Source organism: Musca domestica, unplaced genomic scaffold, assembly GCF_030504385.1.
Source record: "Musca domestica strain aabys unplaced genomic scaffold, Musca_domestica.polishedcontigs.V.1.1 135, whole genome shotgun sequence".
Classification (NCBI taxonomy): Eukaryota; Metazoa; Arthropoda; class Insecta; order Diptera; family Muscidae; genus Musca; species Musca domestica.
This window is the reverse complement of record NW_026712181.1, coordinates 120,656-140,415: the sequence shown is the minus strand read 5'-3', so window position 1 is coordinate 140,415 and position 19,760 is coordinate 120,656. Positions and strand designations below refer to the sequence as shown.

Below are 19,760 nucleotides of genomic sequence, written 5' to 3'. Positions count from 1 at the left end.
ATTGCACTCAGAACGCGCCACCCAAGAATGATTACAAACAAAGGTTCCTCCCTTCATTTCCAGCGCACAATGACCACCAAAATCTCCGGATACCAATCCGTTCGACTGTTGCGTCTGTAGTATTTTGGAAAGCAAGGTTGGCACTAAAAAATACCAAAAGTGTCGATCACTTCAAGCAAGCGCTTCGCTGGGAAAAATACCGCAGAGCAACATTCGGTTAGCGTCTGACGGTTTCATTCGTGCCAAAAGGTGGCCAATTCGAGCAAATCTAAACTTATTCTAAAATTTGATGCTATTTCCGACATTTGTTGCTTTCATTCAATAAAATTTAAAAAAAATGTAAAAATTATGGCGTTTGACTTTGTTGCCGTTTTTTTATCTCACCCTGTACGACCAAGTCTGAATGGAATCCGATGCTAATTTGTCGTTTTATAAGCGTTGTGAATATTTAAAATTTTTACCCTTTGTGGAGGAGGTACCAAAAGGAGTGGATCGATATATTCCACCTTAACACCAGACCTTGGGTTAAGAAAAATATTGTGATATGTGTTATTTGAAGAGAACCGTATGCTTATTTCGGATTTTATGATCGTCTTGGATATTCAAAAATTTAACACTTTGTGGGAGAGGTACCAGAAGGAATGTTCCGATCTCTACCATCTTTATAACAGATCTTGTGTTGATGGAAATATTGAGATGTGCCAAATCTGAATGGAATCGGATAATAATTTCGCGTTTTATTAGCTTCATGGATATGGACCCTTTGTGGAGGAGGTAACAGAAGGAGTGATTCGATATATTCCATCTTCACACCACACCTTGGGTTAATAAAAATATTATGATGTGTGTAATTTGAAGAGAATCGGATGCTTATTTCGGTTTTTATAATCGTTTTGGTTATTCAAAGCTTCGTGTCTTTGTGGAGGAGGTACCAGAAGTAGTGGTCCGATCTCTACCATCAGTATAACAGATCTTGTGTTCATGGAAATATTGAGATGTGTCTCGTTCGTGGATAATTAAAATGTCGACCCTTTGTGGAGGAGGGCCAGAAGGAGTAGATCGATATATCCCATTTTCACCCCTGACTTAGGTGGCGCGTACTGAGTGGTGCTGAGTCCTGTTTGAATGTCCAAAGGTATGCGGCCAAAATGTTTACGTGCCCAAGGCTTTAAAACACCCCCCAGAATATTTTCGCGATTAATACGAGCGGAGAGCGACCATCGGCCCACACCATCACCATGGCCGGCGCTTGAGTTCTGGTGACCAGCCGAAGGTGCAAATTTTCAGCTGACCTCTTTGGCAAGTAAATACGATCATTTTGTTTGTTCACAAACTGCTGGACAACGAATGTTTTCTCATCGGAGAAAACCAAATTCGGCAGTTCACCTTATTCGGCCAAGCGAAGCAACTCTTTAGCTCTTTTGAGTCTATTTTTTTCTGTTGCGATGTAGGTTCTTGCACTTTTTGGAATTTCAATGGCTTTACCCCGAGCTCATTTTTCATCATTTGCCGAATGGAATATTGCGATATGTTCAGCTCACGAATCACTGAATCGGCCACTGCGACGCGGGTTTCGATCAAGCCACTTCTTTACTTGTCGAACCATTTCTGCTGATGTTGCTGTTTTCTTCCGTCCACTTCCTTGACGTCGGGCTACGCTACCAGTATCACGGTAACGAGCGATGGTACGAGACACAAAAGATTTATTCACATTTAAATGCTGGAGTGCTCTAACGATAGCCACTTGTGGTTTTCCAGCCAAATATAAAGAAATCACACTATCACGCTTGAATTCCATCACGAACAACTTTTTTTGTGGAAAATTCTCACCCAAATGCTTTTGTAGGCTTGTAAACAATATAATGAACTGTCACTGGAAAAATTTTAACAGCTGTCGGACGAGTGGCTTAGAAATGATAGCAGTCGGAATTTGGTTGCAGTTTTTCCATTTCACCCTGTATACCCTCCCTAGCCATATGAGTGAGGGTATAAAAAAGGGTATTTTTGTCAACTCATCGATATGTAATTTTTATTTCCGATTCATTTGTTCGAAATTGTGGTTGACGGAAAAGTGTATATTTTTTAATAACCGAAGTGAGGCTTATCACCTTAACAAACCCAGCGCTTCATTGAAAAAATTAAATATTACATAGACCAAATGATGCATTTTATTGCTGTAATTGCATTAACGACACATTTCGTCAATGCAAGATTTAATTTCGGAATTGAGTCGTTTTCGGATAATTGTGATAAAAAAAAGCTGGTGTGAAAATAAAATTTACGTATGCAGATGCAATTTTATAATTGTAAAATTATGAAGAAAAAAAATGAGACCAGCAACAAAAAAATAATAATTCGTAAAGAAGTTTCAATAGTTTTGGAAAAAAATAAAAGCAGATATGGATGAAAAGTGCAATTTTTAATATATCCTTTTTCTTTGCACATTTTTATTCATTATACCCTACACCACATAGTGGTAAGGGTATTATGTCTTTGTGCATTTGTTTGTAACATGGAGAAGGAAACGAGATAGACCCATAGTTACTTTTGAGAACCTTCATAGAATCACTTTCTGAGTCGATTTATGCATGTCAGTCCGTCTGTCCGTCCGTCCGTCCGTCCGTCTGTCCATGTATTCTTGTGAACAAAATGCAGGTCGCATTTATTATCCGATTGAGATGAAATTTTCCAAACAATATTTTTTTGGCCCAAGGACGAACCCTATTGAAATTGGTGAGAATCGGATCAAATTTAGACATAGCTCCCACATATATCTTCATCCGATTTCGGGTTAAATGTGCACCAAATATCCACTATCAGTCCAAATTACCTGAATTTTGTCACACCCAACCGAGTTCGGCCTAGAAGCAAGTATATCAAATTTGGAGAAAATCGGTTCAGATATAGCTATAGCTCCCATATATATCTTTCATCCGATTTGGTGTTTAAGCCTCTCACATTCGTAATATGCACTCCACAAGAATGATATTTGGTAACAGATATAAGATACAGCCCAGAAATAGCTGCTTTTAACTTTATCGAAATCGGTTCAGATTTGGATATAGCTCCCATATATATCTTCATCCGATTTCGGGTTAATTGTGTACCAAATGGCCGATATAAGTCCAAATGGACTGAATTTTAGTACATCGAACCAAATTCAGCCTAGAAGCAAGTATATCAAATTTAGTGAAAATCGGTTCAGATATAGATATAGCAACCATATATATGTTTCATCCGATTTAGAGTTTTAGTCCCATACATTCGTAATATTCACTCCAAAACCGTGATATTTGGTACCAGGTATTAGATGGAGCACAGGAATAGCTGTTTTAAATTTTATCGAAATCGGTTCAGATTTGAATATAGCTCTCATATATATCTTCATCCGATTTCGGGTTAAATGTGCACTAAATGGTCAATATCAGCCCAAATCACCAGTCTAGAAGCTAATACGTAAAATTTGGAGAAATCCGGTTCAGAGATAGCTATAGTTCGTAAAATGCACGATAGAATTAGATAGATTTTAATTTTGTACCAAATATCTCATAGAGCTCTGAAATGCCCTGTATAAACCTTTTTACGAGAGCTCTACTAAATATGCATAGTGGTGTAGGGTATCATATAGTCGGTCCCGCCCGACTTTTGAGCTTTCCTTACTGGTTTTTTGTTCCTATTATGAAATTAAAGTATATTTGCACCCGAAACTTGCTTTTCGACGTCAAGTTCTAATCATTTTTCGCAAACACAAATGCAAGTGAAATTTGTTATGGAATAAAGTTTCATATTTGACCCTTGACACTACAATTTCAATGGAAAAGGGATATTTTTTTATATTAAAAAATCGAAAAAGCAAAGTCGCCATCACAAAATCAATTCCAAATAATTGCCGTTGAATGGAGAAAAAAAAATATCAAAATCAATCAATAAATTGCCATGTTTTTTTTTACTTTCAACATTCGATGAATGTTAGTTAATTACAGTTCAAATATAAATAGAACGTATAAGACAATATACAACTACTACAAATGCAATTACATGTGGTTAACAACTGGTATTCGGGCTAACGTCTAAGTTTAAGGTCATACTATTTGAAATATTCATAAACGTCTATGCCACACCGAGGTTTTAATAATGGCCACTTGGTGGCATTTACCTTTACTTCGTAGGAAAAAGAAAACAAAAGTGCAGAGAAATAAAAGCAGCTGTTGGTGAAACGTGCAATTTGTCCCACATTCACTTTGTTTCCTTTCGAACATGAAAAGACATTTTTGGAATAACATTTTTCTGCTTCTTCTTCCATTTTCTTATAGGGCAAAAATCAAGGTATCGTTATAACAAGGCAAAGTGGTGCGAGAAAATAAAGGGTAACGGAGTTGGTTTGAAAAGAAGGAGACTATTTCGAGGTAAAATTGCTTCTTTCTAGGCAAAAATACCATAGGGCAAATGAGTAGGCATTCGAAGTGTTTAGATTCTTAGGAGGAAATTTACTAAGACACTTGCTTTAGTATCCAACGTAAGTTGGAAGTTATAAATATCAAAATGAATCACCCTAATAATATACCTCGAACTAAACCAACGTCATCTCGGTTCATGCTGTTAAAATGAAAACGCCAAGAAAAACCATCGCAACGCGAGACTAAACTTTAATGATGATGACGACGATGATGGAAAACATAATAGAAATGAATAAAATACCTAAACTTTCATTTAGCTAAAAGAAACCACGAATTGTTTATGACATTTTCATGCAGGGAGCGGAGTAAAAAAGTTAGAAGAGAAAACGGAAATTAAATTCAATGCAGATGTTGAAACCAATTACTAGTACGATAATAAGGATCTACAATCTAAATATATAAATGAGTAGTGAAAATACTGACTGACTGAAGCTAAAACCTTTAAATGTTTCCCGAGGGTCATTCTCGGTGCATGGACGTGTGATAAGGCAGGGTTTTCGGAAATTTGCACTAAAAGGATACGAAAAGTACTAAATTGTACTAAAAATCGAATAATTTGTGCTGGACCAACGGGCTTTTAAAAATTCGACGAAAAGCTCTAAACTCCTACTCTAGCTCTTAAATTGTACCGTTTGCTACTATGTGAACGTATAGAGCTTTATTCGAACTTTCAGGTAACAATAAGTTCGAAAATGGTACTAAATTTCTAAAATGGTACCGTTTTTGGTGTTATGTGAATGAATAGAACTTTAATCGTTCTTAAAGGTTACAAAAAGTTATAAAATTGGACTAAACCTTTAAAATTGTACCATTTGGTATTATGTAAACGGATGGAGCTTTATTCGAAGTTTAAGGTTACGAAGAGTTATAAAATGGTACTAAACTCGAAATTTGGTATGAGAATCTGGGTTGGAAAGTAAATTTGACATATGAAGGTGGTTTTTTGGAAATGTGTACTAGGTATGGGAATGTGACATAATTGAACGAAAAGTACTAAATAGTACTAAATTTGGTATTCGGTGAAGGGAAAGAGATAAAATTCTGAAATTTTATATGGATGTCACTGTTGGTGTTTGTAATTGTGAGGAAGTGGTTTTAGATGTGTACACTAAAATTGTACGAAAAGTACTAAAATGGGTATTGGGTGAAGGGGTAGAGCTGGAATCATTAATTTTGATATTGAGGTCTCCGTTGGTATCTGGAATTGAGATGTGGAGGTGGTTTGGAAATGTTTACTATAATTGTACGAAAAGTACTAAATTGAACTAAACTTGGTATTATGTGAAGGAGTAGAGCTGGAATACTCAAATTTGATATTTAGGTCCCTGTTGGGATCTGTAATTGAGATTTAGCGGTGGTTTTGGAAATATGTACTATAACTTTACGAAAAGTACTAAATTGTACTAAATTTGGTATTGGGTGAAGAGATTGGGATGTAATCCTGAAATTTGATTTTTGTCTCTGCTGGTATCTGAAATTGAGATATGGTGACATTTGTACGAAAAGTACTAAATGGTACTAAATTTGATATTGGGTGAAGGGATAGAGCGTGAAATCGTGAAATTTTATTTTAAAGGTCTCTGTTGGTATCTAGAATTGAGATATGGAGATATGGTATAGAATTGGTTATTGGGTGACGGGATAGAGATGGAATCCCGAAATTTGACTTAGAGGTCTCTATTGGTATCAGGGATTGAGATAAGGAGTTAATTTTGAAAATGTGTACTTTAATTGTTTGAGGAAGTAAGTAGTAATAGTACTAAATTTGATATTGGGTGAAGGTATAAAGCTGAAGTCCTAAAATTTGATATATATGTTACTGTTGGTGTCTATGGTTAAGATAGGGAGGTGGTTTTGGGAATGTGTACTATAATTGTTTAAAAAGTATTGAGTTGTACTAAATTGGGTATAAAATGGAGAAATAGAGCAGAAATCCCGAAATTGGCTTTGAGTTCTCCATTGATATGTAGGATTGAGATATGGAGGTGATTTTGGAAATATGTACTATATTTGTACAAAAGTACCAACTACCAGTAGACAGTTTATGTTATATGGGGGCTATACGAAAACGAGGACCTGCATACGCAATTTGTTATCATAGGCTGTAGTAGCATTAGGACTTTCAAATTCCAAATATAAAACAATTCCCTTGAATAATGTCGCTGTTTTCATCAAAATACCGAAAATATGTGAGGTATGCGAAAACGTGGACCTGCATATACAATTTTCTGTCATAGGTTGAAGTATCCGTTACGAACTTCAAATACGATATTTGAAACAATTCCGGTAAATAATACCGAATATAGAGACGTATCGTTATATAGGGGCTATACGAAAACGTGGACCTGTAAGTAATTTTTTGTCATAGGTTGTAGTACCCGTTATGACCTTTCGATACAAGATTTGAAACAATTCCGGTGAATATTGTACCGTTATATGGAGCCTTATATCTCAATTCGTTCGAAAGATATCGTGATTACAACAGAAAGACAGGTAGGCAGAAAGACGGACAGACAGACGTACGTCGCTAAATCGACTTTACGCTGATCAAGAATTATATACTTTATTGGGTCTGATATGAGCATTTCGAGGAGTTACAAACGGAATGAAAAAGTTAATGTACCCTCCATAGTACAGTGGAGGACATAAAAATTCCAAAAAGAACTGTTGGAACGAATCTATAATTTTAGGGTGGATTTTTCGCTGACGAAGTACATTATATAGGGGCTGCACTAAAAACGTGAACATATATTGTCCATTTTCAGTTTCAAAAATATAACGCTCCTAAACTGCATTTGACATATATTTTATTTTCCTACTTCGTCCCATTCAGAAGTTAATATGATTTAAATGGCTGAATCTACAGAAAATTGAATGCTGATGAAAATTTTATATACTTTGTAGGGCCTAGCGGGATTTTTGAAAAATTACAAACAGAATGAGAAACTTATTATACCTTCCATAGCATGGATGAGGGTTTAAAAAACCACATTTACTGAATTCAGATTTTAGTGCATTTTCAACTGGTTCTGTTGCAATTTTATTTCAAATTAATGGAAATCTCTCTTGCAATGAGTTGAGGTTTTAAAATCCGCGGTTTTAAATTCGATTTTAAATATTCCGAAGATTTCAGATTTTCCTCATTTCAAAACTTACTTCAATATTCACCGTATCGACTTTGACACCTTTTCTGTATACAATCGTCTGTGTAATTCACAAAAAAGTCTCTTCAAATTTGTGGCAATTACTCAGCCAATAGGAAATAATTACAAAATATGTACCCCACTAAATAACGCCTTAATTACCCCACAAAAAAAGACAGTAACGACGTACGCCGTGCGTTACTGTTTCAAATCCAATTGAAATAAAATAAAAAAAAACCGACAATTTTATGACAAATTCGTGAGCCGGCATAGGAAAGACAAACAACTAACATTAATAAAAATGTTACTTCAAAACAATAACAACAACAAACATGAAATGAAATCTTAAAATTTAATTTTTAACGAACTCTGGAATTTGATTCGAGTTTCAGTTGTTTCAGTCAGTAATGAGGTGGTGTTTGAAGCGGTGGTGGTAAATATTTGAGTATATTGTGGCTTTTCCAAAATGTGGTGAAGGTGGTGTTGTTGGCGGTGTTGGTAGTGGTAGCATGTAATTTATTTATAAAGTCATGGTTTGTTTGTTTTGTTTTTGTTCAACAATTGTTTGTTGTTGTTGTTACCTTTCGTTTTTAAGTTTTTGTATTATTTTTTTTTTTTGTTTCCTTTTTACTTACACCCTGCCAGAGGAAAAATTGTGGTAAATGCAATGAAATGCTTTCATGTGTAAAAAAAGCGGTGTAGAGGTTTCCAAAGCTGTTGTTGTTGGCCGATGACGTTCGTTGGCGGTAAGCGGCCATGGTGTTGCGCTGCTGATTTAAAACGATTTTTGGTTGGTTTTGGTTGTTTTGGGTGGTAAGAGGATGAGTCATGCACTTCATTTTTGGTTTAGTGATTAAACACGAAAAAATGTTTGAAGTATTTTTAAATTTTTTTTCCAACAACAAACTAGATTTTGAAGGCATTTTTATTTTGCCTCAGAATGGATATAATCCTTTTATAATGCCAATTATCCTAAGACTATGATTTACACGTCGACCCGAGATCATTTCATGTTCAAAGGAATGTTGATACAGGGTGAGATGAAAAAACTGCAATTCCAAAAAGTGCTAGAACTTACACCGCAGAACAGAACAGAAAGAAAATAGACTCAAAAGAGCTAAAAACTTGCCCAGATCGTATTAATCGACCGTGGCATCAGAAAAAATGCAGAATAGAATCGGGAAAATATTCTGGAGGGTGTATTAAAATCTTGGGGACATTTTGGCAGCAGGCCTTGGACATTCCACGTCGCTCTCAGCATGCGTCACCCAAGAATGGTTACAAAATGAGGTTCCTCGCTTTGGGCTATTGTGTCTGGAGTATTTTGGAAAGCAAGGTTAGCACTAAAAATACCAAAAGTGTCGATCACTTAAAGCAAGCGCTTCGCCGGGAATGGGCCAAAATACCGCAGAGCATCATTCGGACAGGTAGCATTTATTGCCCGATTCAGATTAAATTTTGCACAAATAATTTGTTTGACCCAAGGACGAACCCTATTGAAATTGGAGATAATCGTTCAAAATTTAGGTATAACCCCATATATATTTTCGTCAAATTTGCCTTAAATTGTACACCAAACTTGTAATATCATCCCAAAATAGTATGGAATTTTGCACGTATGACCAGATTAGACGTGAAAATAAGTATGCAAAGATGATCGAAATCGGTTCAGATATAGATATAACTCCCATATATATTTTTCATCCGATTTATTACTTTTGTCCTCCGCAGCCGTAATATACACTCTGTAACAACAATATTTGGGGAAATATATGAAATATAACTCAGAAATACCCTTGCTAAATTTTATCGAGATCGGTTAATATTTGGATATAGCTCCCATATACAACTTCGTCCGAATTGCCTTTTATTGTGCACCAAACGTGTAATATTAGCCCAAATTGAATGGAATTTGGTACTTACGACCAAATTGGGTCTAGAAACCAATTTGTCAAATTTGGTGGAAATCGGTTCAGATATAGCTATAGCTCCCATACATATTGTTCGTCCAATTTGTTGAATTTGCCCTGCATAGCCGTAATATGGACTCCGTAGTAACGATATTCGGGGAAACATAAAAAATACAGCTCGGAAATACGTTTGCCAAATTTTATCGAGATCGATTCAGATGTATATATAGCTCTCATATATGTCTATTCGATTTCAAGTTAATTGTGCGCCAAATAGATAATACAAGCCCGAATTGAAAAGGCGCAAATGCCTCAACAAATTCAGTAGAAATCGATTCAGAGAAGGATATTCCTCCCATATATTAATTGCTTTGGACTTTTAATTATTACTATAATAATAGTTGGTATGATTTAATTCTCACAAATTCCCCATTAAAACTTTTATTTGTTATGTGAAGCTATACTAAATATGCAAAGTGGTGTAGGGTATCATAAAGTCGGCCCCGCCCGACTTTGACTTTCTTTACCGGTTTGCTTTTATTCAATAAAATTTAAAAAAAGGCTATTGACTTTGTTGCAATTTTGTTTATCTCACCCTGTATAGTAGACCAACAAAGTTTTTACTGGCTTCAGTCTTCAACTGGATTTTTCTAAAAAAGAACAAGGAATCGCAAGGCGAAAAAGTGTATATTATACACAAAAATAGAGCTAAGTCAACCTAAAAGTCCTTTGATCTCTTACGAAGAAGCCAGCCGATAACTTAAGCCAGTCAAAAAAAGTCTTTTATGTACTCTCACCTTAAGAGACTCAAATTCGCCGTTATTAAAAAATCACCTCAAATCTCATGATTTCTAAAAACTGCAACTTATTTTATCATCTTGCATCTCAATCAAAAATCTCCTTCCCATTTCATTCTTATTCTCTGAAGTGAAAACCTGTTAAAAATTATTCCATTTAATATCTTATCACATGCCGTCGTCGAACACATAACATATGCCGGTTATTTGTTACTGTCGGTCGACAAATGACGATGATTTCAAGTTCGTCATCAAATATTTTGAGTATATACAAATTTTCCCCTACGAATTGCTGCTGTTGACGAGCAATCGACAATGAGAATACTCCACATGTACTAATTGCTAAAAATAAATAACTATTGATTCTCAGACGTATGTATGAATGCGTCGTATGTATGAATATTAGGATAGGCCGATTGTGGTAGAAGGTGAATTGAATTTGACTTCTATATTATAACATTTGGATGGAACTTAAAAAATGCAAAAAAAATAAAAATGTCGTCGAAAAATACTGCTAAATGAATATATATATGTGGTGGATATACGAAGGCGAGTATCGATTCCAAACTTTAAATAGGAAATTTGAAACAATACCGGTGAATCTTGCCGCTAAAATCACCAAAATACCGAATATCGGAAGTTATCGTTACACGGGGGCTATACGACTGTCTTAGGCTGTAGTATCCATTTCGAACTTCAAATGCCAAATTTGAAACAATTCCGGTGAATAATGTCGCTAAAATCATCAAAATACCGAATATGTGGAGGTACCATTATATGGGGGTTATTCGAAGACGTGGACCTGCATAGACAATTTTCTGCCTTAGGCTGTAGTATCCATTACGAACTTCAAATACTAAATTTGAAATAGTTCCGGTAAATAATGTGGCTAAAATCATCAAAATACCGAATATTAGAAAGTACCGTTATATTGGGCCTTTACTAAAACGTGGACCGACATGGCCCTTTGATGAACTTAACCTGCCTACTGGCAAAATACACATGTGTGCAAAATCTTAGCCTCCTATCTCAATTCGCTCGAAAGATAGCATGATTACAACCGACAGACGGACGGACAGGCAGACATAGAGACAGACAGACACACAGACGGACTTCACTAAATCGACTTGGAATTTTACGTTGATCAAGAATAAAGACAATGTTTTACAGGAGGTAAAACCATTGCAAACTAGAAATACTGAATTTCAAACAAAACCGATAGAAAATGTGTCTCAAATCGGCTTTTATGGGGCCTATAGTAGTATAACGTACATCTATAAAGAAAATGTTCTGTTGCGGAGGAAGAAAACCCTATTATAATTCCGAAATCAAATCAATTTTGTACAATTCCGTTGAAAAATGAGGCTAGCAACATCATCATACAGAATATCGAGTAGTACCTTTATGTGGGGCCTACAGCAAAACGTGGTCCAATATAAAAAAATATTTTCCAATGAATTCAGAACTCATTACGAACTGAACCTGCCGAATCTTAAACAAATCCAATAGAAAAAGGGGCTTAAATCGTCAAAATAGCCATTACCGGGGCATACATTCATATGAGGGCTACAAGCAAACGTGGACTTATATAGTCAATGCTCCGCCACCAGAACTCCATTACGAACCACTATCGAATTTTTAACAAATCCGATGGTTGAAATCGTCACAATACCGAATATCCAAATATATCAATGTATGGGGGCTATATTAAAACGTGGACCTATATAGGCCATGTTCTGCCAATGGAAGAAGAATCCATTAAAACCCCAAAATCACAAATTTGAAACAATTTCGTAAAAAATGTGGCTGAAATCATGAAAATATCAAATCTCAGGAGCTGGCTATATGGTTGCTATCCGAAAAAACGTGAACCAAGATGCCTCAATAATAATCATCAATCACTTATCGGAAGAACCTTTTCCTTAAATCGAGTTAACATTTTATACTGATTACGAATAGAACAGTGTGGCTTTTTTATTCGGAATACCGTAGTATTTTGTTGTTGCAAAATGGTCAGGCTTTATCCCTTTATTGTTGTTTTTATAAAAACAACGTTTTTTTATTAGTGGAGAAAGATGGTAATGTTTACCAGGGGATATTTACATATTATACTTTATGTAATCTTCGATAAATATTTATAGATATTACAAACGGAACGAAAACTTTAATATACCCCACTCATTTCCACGGTGCAGGGTATAAAAATATGTCCAGGAATTTAAAATACCAATAGTTGGGCCAAATATGGGGGGGGGGCTTATCCAACCAATACCCTTTTTGCAAAGAATGTTATTTTAATTTATTTTATCCTACCAAATTAAGAAAAATATTTAATCAATTCCAATATACCTTCCCATTTAGGTACACACTCATAGGGTACATTCATTACCACTGATATCAGCGGGTTAGATAATAGGTAACAATATTGAGTGCTGAACCATCAAACAAGCAACAACAACAACAAAAACAACAGATACGGCAATCAAGTGATCATCAAAGTCTACATCGATTTCCAATAAACATATATGGCGGGCTTTTGTCGAGCGAGAAATGGAGAGAGGGAGAGGAAGAGAGAGAGAGCCATAGAGATAGAATCGATTTCATGGTCAATTTACATGCACCTCAACGCAATATATTTTCAAAAGATCACCTGGAATTGTGTCATCAGTTGTATAGTACAACAATAACTATTTGAAAACTATTTAAACAATTCAAACTGAAAACTCTTCAGAGTGAATGTTTTGTTTTATATATTCCCCACATTTCTTTTACTTTCTCAAAGTAATTTTTCATTTGAACATACACCGGAGTTGTGTATAAATTCACTCCAAATTCATTTGTAATTACAAATTGTTTTATAAACACATCAGGGTATGTACGTACCTACATGTGTTTGATTATTTTGTTTGTTTGTTGTTGTGCTTACCATTAACTGGGTCAATTGCTTAAGCGATAGTACAAAGAGCAAATATCAGCAATTTTTAATTACACAAACACTGAAAGTTGTCTAGAAAGGTAAATATTTGAAATGTTTTTCTAAAATTTCCACAATGACGGGTTTCAGGTTTCCATTCCATTTCATAATTATTAGATTTATTGTATAAGTAAAGAAGTAACCGGTAAAAAAGTATTAAAGTCGGACGGGGCCGACTTTATGATACCCTACACCACTTTGCTAATTTAGTAGAGCTTCACATAACAATTAAAAGTTTTTTATGGGAGAATTCAATCATGCACGCTATGATTATAATTATAATTATATATATATATATGGGAGCTATAGCCAAATCTGAGCCGATCTTGATAAAATTTGGCAAAGATATTTCTGAGCTGTATTTCATATATTTCCTTGAATATCGTTGTTACGGAGTGCTTATTACGGCTGTGGGTAACAAATATAACAAATCGGATGAACAATATATATGGGAGCTATAGCTATATCTGAACCGATCTTCACCAAATTTGACATACTAGCTTCTAGACTCAATTCGGTCGTAAGTGCCAAATTTCATCCCAAATATTAGACGTTTGGTGCACAATAAAAGGTAAATCGGACGAAGTTATATATGGGAGGTATATCCAAATCCGAACCGATCTCGATAAAATTTAGCAAAGGTATTTCTGAGCTGTATTTGATATATTTCCCCAAATATTGTTGTTACAGAGTGCATATTACGGCTGCGGAAGACAAAAATAACACATCAGATGAACAATATACATTGGAGCTATAGCTATATCTGAACCGATTTCGATCAAATTTGACATACTTATTTTCAATCCTAATTTGATTGTATGTGCCAAATTCCATATTATTCGGGCTGATATTAGACGTTTGGTGCACAATAAAAGTTAAATCGGACGAAGATATATATGGGAGCTATATCTAAATTTTTTACTGGTTATCTCCATATTCAATAGGGTTCGTCCTTGGACCAAACAAATGATTTGTGCAAAATTTCATATGGATCGGGTAATAAATGCGAACTGTACTTTGTTCACAAAAATACATGGACAGACGGACATGCATAAATCGACTCAGAATGTGATTCTATGCAGATCATCAAACGGAACTATGGGTCTATCTCGTTTCCTTTTGCCTGTTACAAACAAATGCATAAAGATATAATACCCTGACCACCTTGTGGTGTAGGGTATAAAAAAGTGTCAGTCGGCTTTGACGACAGAAGTATACCCCTAGCCTTGAGTTATTAATATTGAAACGGTTAACCGTTTATAGGGGAGGTTCCAAAGCAGTTGGTTAATATTCCTATCTGACCTATGACTATTATAAATATTACAGCGTGCCAGATTTGGACTATATTGACAATTTCTTATACTTTATGTGAAATATGTGTAAATCTTTGGAAAATGTAGAAGTATGCGTGAGGTAACAGATTATAGTGAACCGAAGTATTCCATTTGCATACTTCATCTAATACAGATAAACATATTGTTTTGTGCAAAATCTGAAGGAAATCGAACATTTATATCCAATTTTATGCGAAATCATAAATTTCGATAAATCATATATTCATATTAGATTGCTGTATAAAAGAAGAATCGCCGACTGTGACTCTTTGTGGATTAGGTACCAGAAGGGGTTCGCAGATATATATTATCTTCACATCGTATCCTGCTTAAGCAAAAATATTTGGATGTGTGAAATTTGAAGAGAGTTGGATGCTTATTTCGTTTTGTTTTTTTTTTTTAAATCTTGAACCCTATGTGTGGGAGATACCAGAAAAAATGGTTCGTCTCTAACATTTTTATAACAGATCTTGTGTTGATGGAAATATTGAGATTTTCCTTGTCTGAATGGAATCAGATTTTAATTTCGCATTTTTCAGTTTCATGGGTATTTAAAAGTATTCAGAAGGAGTGGACCGATATGGACCCACCTTCAAACCAGACCTTGGGTTAATAAAAATATTATAGTGTGTGTAATTTGATTATTCAAAACTTTGACCCTTTGTGGGATAGGTACCAGAAGGAATTTTCGCACCTGACCTGGTACTATTGCATACATATATTAGGATTTTCAAAGTTGGAGCGAAATTGGACTATTTTTTTTCTTTCTGTGCAGTAAATTATTTTATTTGAAAATGTTGACATTTTGTGGGGGAGATATCAGCAGAAGTGGGTGGATATTGTCCATCTCCGAACTCGATCTAAGTTTGATGATAATGTACCAAGTTCGGACCAAATCGGATATTCTCTTCGAGAGTTATCGTGAGTTATCGTTATCGCTAGATCGACTCCAAATGTCCTGAAACGGATTTGGTCCAAAGAGATCTAGGGTCTAAAACCTTTCATTCGATGAGGCACGTTTTGGCCGTTTCAAATGATTTATACCCTCTCTAGCCATATGGCTGAGTGTATAAAAATATATATTGGAGCAGTTGATGTTTGGGAACAAGCTTCATAAAATGGAATGTACCAAAACCTAACCTATATCTCAACCAATTTTCCCCAAATTTGTAATACTTGCTGAATTCGGTCGTATTTGCCAATTTCTACTCCATTTGAGATGATATTAACCATTTGGTGCACAATATGGGAGCTATATCTAAATAAAATTTGGCAGAGGTACTTTTGGGCTTTATCTGATATCTGGAGTGCATATTGCAAATGTGAGGAACCTAAACACCAAATCGGATGAACGTATGCATGTGAGCTATAGCTATATCTGAACATATTTTCATTAAATTTGAAGTACTTAATTCTAGGCTGAGTTTAGTCGTATTTGCCAAATTCCAACCTATCTGGGCACATGTCGCACAATCAAATTAAAATCGGACGAAGATATATTTTAAAGCCATATTTAAATTTGGTCAGATTCTCACAAATTTTGAATAGGGTTTCTTCTTGGAGCAAACAAAAGTTTAATAGAAAATATCAACCTGAAAATAAATGAGACCAGGACTTTGTTTACAAAAATATATGAGCAGACCGATTAGGAAAATACATGGGCAGCTCAGAATGTGTTTCTTTGAAGATCGTAAAAAGGGATTATAGATCTATCTCGCTTCCTTTTGCCTGTTCCAACAAATGCACAAAGATATAATTTCCTGTACCATTGTGTGGCGTAAGGTATAACAATGGGGTCCTGGTCCCTAAAGACTTAATATATATACCTTGACATATTCAGTTTTAAAAAGTTTGTGTGTTCTAAGTGGACAGAAAAAAATATTGCCTAAACTTATCGACACGGTCCCACGATTTTGTACAGACAGTTGAGAACCATTTTTCGGATATATCGAAGGTTTTAGTAAAACTTTTGAAACGAATTAATTTATAATTTGGTATTTTGAGTGTAAACTTGTGTATATAGCCTAAACAGATAAAGGGTTAGCCCGCTGGTGGTAGGTATATATCGTAAAGCAATCAAGGTTTAGACCAAGTACAACGTTATTCAATCACTTTATGCATTTCGGAAATTTGAACACTTTGTTTAATCAGATTTGCTGCAAATTTTATTCCGAGATTTGATTAAATGCTAAACCGAACATGGAATACATTTCTTACACATTTTTGCTCTATCCAATGATTTGATCCAAAGGACGGATAGTTGAAACCGCTCTGTTTTAAATACAAGCTCTCAAGAAAGACTTTTAGTGTTCAAAACTGCAATTATGATGTCTATTCAATATCTCGAACGTTGGACAATTACGAGTAGAAAATAAAAACCAAGATTTATCTGCCTTCTTTTCGAAGTGTTCGTATCTAGTGCTACCTGTGGATTAAGACTTTTTCCAACAGCTTTCAAATTTTATCACCCAATTCAATTTATCACCCTATTCTATTTATGGCTATTTCAAAACATGTCAAAAGTCAATTCTATATGGGAATTCAAGTGTGAAGAACAACGATGATTCATTTTGAAATGACAAGTATTTAAAACACAAAGTGCAAAGTATTTCACTTACAATCCACAGGTGCTAATTGTGCATGACAAGCGAAATGCCCATCTTACAAATCAGTTTTTATTACAAAAATAGAATTTAGAAAAAAAAAATTAAAAACAAAATTTCCATTCGAAGAAAATAAGCATGAGATATTCGTAGGATGTGCTTCAATCAAATTTAAAAATATTAAAAATATGAAAAAAATCATTAGGAAGGGCGTTTCTCTTTGGCCCTCTCATAAAGCCAAAAAAATTGGAGATATGACAAATTTAAGAACGCCCTCAGATCGGTTTTATATTTGTTTTTGAACTTATTTTTTATTTACTACAGATATTTAAGCCTTGGATAGGACCAACAGTTTTCAATATAGGTGCGTTATATTTCAAGTCAATCTATGAAAAACCTTTAAACAACAATTTCATCACATTTTTCTAAAATTGCCACTCTTACTTCGTCCCTCCCTCAAATTAATCAATTTTCTGAACTTACCCTTAACCATGGGCTCCGAAACCATTGTCATCTCTTCCTGTGGTATCATCTCGATCAGCTTGGCAATATCCTTGGCCAACATATTATCAACAATGTCCAAAAGGTGGGGTTTCAACGAATGGAATTTGGTAAAGTCTTGATGTTGCAGAACCTCCTGCATCTTCTTAATGTCGGGGAAATCGCCAGGTGAAATCGAATGTTCACGTTGAATACGATCGTAGACTTGACCCAAATTCTTAATCAAATCTTTCTTTTTGCTATCCTTGCCGAAAACGGATGGCATATCCTTGCGCAACTCCGAAATAATGAAGGCATGTACCTTGGCGAGGCGGGCACGTTTAATCAAATCGTTAAGTTTACGCAACGCAGCATTGCGTGGCAGTGACTGCAAGTCGCGGAAGAGATCCTGCTCTTCATCTTCAAATAGGCGACGATTGGCATCGAAACGCAAAGGTTGATCCCAGAATGATCCGATGTAAACACGGGCCACCTCAGGTGTTTGCAACACCTTGCCCAAAGACCACATAAGAGCACCATAGACACGCATCAGCTGTTGGTGGTCAACCATATCGGCCTTGTTGAGGATAATGCGAATCTTGTCGTCATGACCCTTCAGAGCCTCAATGGAACGGCGGAATTCATCGGAAATATCCAATTTGTGGGCATCGAACAACAGAATAATACGATCTACACGTTCGGCAAACCATTCCAAGACACCAGTGAAATCGTAGCCACGGTCAATGCGTTGCTTCTCACCCGACAAAATACCGGGGGTATCAACAATGGAAATGGCCTGCAATACTGGCGAATTGACCGATGAGCATTGGAAACGATTGAGGAAGGCATTGCCGTATTTGCTCAAAGGACGGAATTGTTTTTTGGGATCAACTACCAAGGCATTACCGGGGATAACACCCTCCTTGTCGTCGTGCATGACAGCAATAAAGCGGTCGGTGGTGGGTTCGGGGCCAATGCGAATACCAGGGAAATCACGTTCCAACAAGTAACGAATGAAAGTGGTTTTACCTGTTGAGTATTGGCCAACCAACAGAATCATGGGCTTGGCATCGAAATCAGGATCTTCCAGTTTGGGTGAGTGGAAGTCATGGAACTGGTAATGCTCCTCCAGGGGCAGCAATTTGCTTTTGTAGATCTTCTTCAGCTCGCCAATGACATTCTCCACCACCTCTTGGTTGTTCTTTTCACGTTTCAAAAAACTAAACATTTTGCAATATCTGTCTTCTTATCTTCCTTGCTTCCGAACACACACAATAAATAACTTCTCAAGAATTTTCAAATTTTTTCGTTGACTTGATTTTTTTTCTGATAGCGCTGAATTTTTTTGTACCGCCCCAAAATTAAACACTGATATTAGTGCTTTAGTGCTGTTTAGTTGTTTGTTTTATGATTCACGGCAGACTGGCAAAGCCGAACGATAACTTATTTTTGGAAAAATTCCGTCACTTCTTTTTTATGCTTTTCTGATTTTTCCTCTTTTTCTACACACACAGCACCATCAGCTCGCGCACATCAAGTTTTTCACAAAACTAATTTTTATGCTTTGAGGAAAAAATAAAACGAAAAATTTTGATAAATCAAAAGTTATGCCAAAATGGGATGGGTATGGTATTTTTCTGGTTAGCAAAATATAATTCTGATTGGTCTTAAAAATTGTTGGAAATAAGAACACTACCGACCCCGACGACACGTACAACTCTGGTAGAAAATATGACCACAATCAAACGTCATACGTCATTGAGATTTTGACAGTTGCGAAGGTGAACATTTATATCGACCCAAACTAAACAGCTGATGGTAAATGGTGTTATCGACACCGGCACAAGGTATAAGGCCACAATATGAATTTCAAAATATGAATGATATGAAAAATATGTGTTACCCATTTCCCATCAGGAGAAACATAAATAAAACAAACATTCAAGATAAAAAAGCCATTGTTGTTTTATCAATGACATGAAAAAACGCAAAAAAATAGATTGAAAAAAGCTAGTAAATTTAGGTCAGAAAAAAATAAAGATTAACAAATTTCACCGAATAA

General features: G+C 35.5%; 1 protein-coding gene across 2 annotated transcripts in view; it reads right to left on the bottom strand.

The window, feature by feature from the left end:
* The window catches only part of LOC101889798 (EH domain-containing protein 3), a 54,341-nt gene extending 34,914 nt beyond the window's left edge, over nt 1–19,427 (bottom strand). Inside the window, exon 1 of one of the 2 annotated variants that reach the window (XM_020035183.2) lies at nt 17,702–19,427. In XM_020035183.2, the coding sequence (XP_019890742.1) occupies nt 17,702–18,926 (1,225 nt within the window). In that variant the 5' untranslated portion in view covers nt 18,927–19,427. The remainder of the gene's footprint in view (nt 1–17,701) is intronic. The other variant, XM_005178858.4, reaches the window with a different exon arrangement.
* Between the last annotated feature and the right edge of the window lie 333 nt (nt 19,428–19,760).